Source organism: Miscanthus floridulus, chromosome 9 (assembly GCF_019320115.1).
Source record: "Miscanthus floridulus cultivar M001 chromosome 9, ASM1932011v1, whole genome shotgun sequence".
NCBI classification, from domain to species: domain Eukaryota; kingdom Viridiplantae; phylum Streptophyta; class Magnoliopsida; order Poales; family Poaceae; genus Miscanthus; species Miscanthus floridulus.
In genome coordinates this window covers 18,478,742-18,481,775 of record NC_089588.1, presented here as the reverse complement: position 1 = coordinate 18,481,775, position 3,034 = coordinate 18,478,742, and the positions used below count along the sequence as shown (strand labels likewise).

General features: G+C 47.5%; 1 protein-coding gene across 1 annotated transcript; it reads left to right on the top strand.

The window, feature by feature from the left end:
* The first annotated feature begins 454 nt into the window (after positions 1-454).
* LOC136479360 (uncharacterized) lies at positions 455-1,282 on the top strand. Its single transcript, XM_066477251.1, has one exon. It carries the CDS (start codon positions 455-457, stop codon positions 1,280-1,282), a length of 828 nt encoding a protein of 275 aa, XP_066333348.1.
* Positions 1,283-3,034: the final 1,752 nt, after the last annotated feature.

Genomic DNA, 3,034 nt, shown 5'->3' with positions numbered 1-3,034 from the left:
CCACTGTAAGCCTGTAACTACGCGCACCTTTTTTTTTATTGGACGTAGTGTGCACGGTTTGGGTCTGTCCGTCCAGATGCCCTTAATCAAGCATTTCCTTAAAAATTAACTTTCGTTATCAAGCACTCCTCGGGAAGTAAGAAGATGATGTCATGAGGTGATGCGGACAGGGGAACAGGAGTAGAACACGAGAAGAGACCATCGTAACCGAGAAGCTGAGTTCACGTCTATCCGACTGGGTAGTATTCGAATTCATGTGTGATCATAACTATTTCGAATCCGTCTGGGATTTGTACTGATATTATTAGGCGAGGACAGCATATAAATTTAGGCATTGCCGGCCCAATGCAATGACCAATCTCGTAGACGAAGGCGGCGTACTATAAGCATAGTACCGCGTACTTACTAACTAAAACACGCGCATTAGATTATTGGAGCAAACGATCAGGTAGGCATGGACGACGTGGACATGACCCAACTGCTCCAAGCTTTACAGCAACGGCTGACAGCACGGTCGAGAGAAGTAAGCGCCGCCGCCCAAGAGCATGGTCATGCAACTCCGTCATCGGCTGTGGGTGCCCGTCTGCTCGCCGGCGCCGTCGGCAGTGCTGATGCTGATCATGAGGCACAGGCACCACGCGACAACGGTGACACCCTCCCCGGCGGTGGTCACCTCCAGCTCTTGGAGCCGTTTGAGCATGAAGCAACAAGCCTCGAGGAAGTCGCGGAGATGTTGCAGCGTGGATTGTCAGGTGAGTACTTTGATCAGATAATGGAGTTTGCCATGAGGCTCCCAGAACATGACGACATCGGCGACATCCTGGAGCGGATTTATGATCAGGCTGTGGCCGCTGGAGCGCTGACTCCCCTACCGGAGGATTCAGATCAACACCATGAAGACGACGACATGCTGGCCGAGGCGGAGCAGATTTTTTATCAGGCTTTAGCTGCTGAAGTTCTGATTCCCCTACCGGAGTGGTTAGATCAACGCGACAACGACGGCGTCGACGGCGGCCGTGGCTTTGGAGGAGGCGTCCCGGCTTCTTGTGGGGTGGTCGCCGGACTCGAGAAGCGAAAGTACAAGAGATCCGGCCAGGATGAGGACAACCAGTGCCCTATTTGCTTGATGGACTACGCGGTAGACGACGACCTGTGCGTGATGCCCTGCAAGCATGGGTTCCATCACGAGTGCCTCGCCGGATGGCTGGCGCGTAGCTGTTTGTGCCCTCTTTGCCGCCATGTGTTGATGCCCTCGGAGGAGCAGGACGTGCGCCATATATAGCCCATATAGGTAGGTTACGCTTCAACTGGCGCGTCAACCCGTGCATATTTGGCTGGATAAATAACGAGAGCATGCTCATAAGAAAAAAAAAAGTATTTGCTCAAAAGGCGCTAGAAAAAAAAAGTAATGGATCTTGAAATGTTTGTTTTTAAAAAATGCTATACAACACACATGCGTTTTAACACCAAAAAACACAAGGATTTTTTTTTGTATCTATGACGTCTGGGGCCCACATGTCATAACAAACACATAAACACCTCTGCGATCTGTGATTTGTCCTTCTATAGAAAAAAAATATTTCTTGTGATCTGTGATCCTGTGATTTGTGATTGTCTGGAGGTAGAAGAAGGTTGAAAGCGGAGGTAGAAGAAGGGTAGAGACTGTTGGATCTTAATCCTATGGTGCTAAAAAAATCATGTGTTGAAAGTGCATAAAACACATGGTTATGTAGTAGACAGACTTTGTTTTTATACCGAATTATATGCTCATAAGGCGTTAGAAAAAAAAGATATGCCCTAGAAAATTCTCACAAAAAAACATAAAATCTAGTCATCAATTCAGTATCAGTAGAATCGGAAGGACAATGATAAAATGGTCACCGGATGTATCTATCTTTTTTACCAAATGAAGTATCCACAATTGGTCATTACGAGAACGATAATGCTTGGCCACGGGTGTCCACCCTATCTCGAGAACAATAATGCTTGGCCACGGGCATCCGCCCCATCCCGACGCAGCATGCCTCACTCCGGACGTGCTCTCTCCCTAAAAAAATATCTTCCACTCGTCCTACTCTGCCTCACCGCTGTGGCCATCCCCACGCGCACCACCATCATGCACCTGGCCACCTCACTTTGCCACCGTGTGCGCCCCCATCCTATGCCTGGCCATCGAGACCCGCAACCCCCCCCCCACGCGCCCCATCCAGCGCCGCGTAACGCCGCCCCGCCCCAATCTGCCTTACTGTTGCAGACATCCACCGCTGTGCCCCAATCTGCTTTCACCTATCGTGGCCACGCCATGCACCGCGCCACCACCACCCCTGTGCCACCGAGAGAAGGTCTTCACCGACCGGGACATCATTTCCCACAGTCGGCCGAAGAAACCACAGCAGGAGGACCCGGATATGTTGCAAATGCATGTTTCAAGTGTTTCAGATGTTTCAAAGATATGTTGCAAGTATTTTATATCGATGTTACAAAAGTAGGTTAGGATGTTGCACATGTTGCATGTGTTTCAGAGGTATGTTGTAAGTGTTTTAGAGATATGTTGTAAGCGTTTATTCAAAATGTTTAATTTGTTTCATACGTATGTTGCAAGTGTTTTATCCAGATGTTGCATATGTTTCAATGGCTATACACATATGTTGCAAGCATCTATTCAAAATATTTCATCGGTTTCGGACGTATGTTGCAAGCATTTTCATCTGGATGTTGCATATGTTTCAGTGGCTATACACATATGTTGATTTGTTGTAAATGTTTCACCTGTTTCAGAAGTATGTTGCAGAAGTGCTTCATGTTGCAACATTAGCAGGTGCAGGTGGTCCCCGCGTGCACGCGGCAGGCACGGGCGCGTAGCAACATGGTACGCTCAACAACATGCGAGGTGTAACACCCTGTGTTTTGCATCATAAAAAAACACTAAAAATTTGAACTTTTTAAAACTTTACAACAAATTAAAACCTTGAGCATTTATTTTCTACAAAACCATTTTAAAAATGCTTTCCAAAACCCCACATTAAAAGTCCAC

Excerpts from the sequence above, each read along its gene's own strand:
- LOC136479360 (XM_066477251.1), top strand. The coding sequence starts at position 455 with ATGGACGACGTGGACATGACCCAACTGCTCCAAGCTTTACAGCAACGG.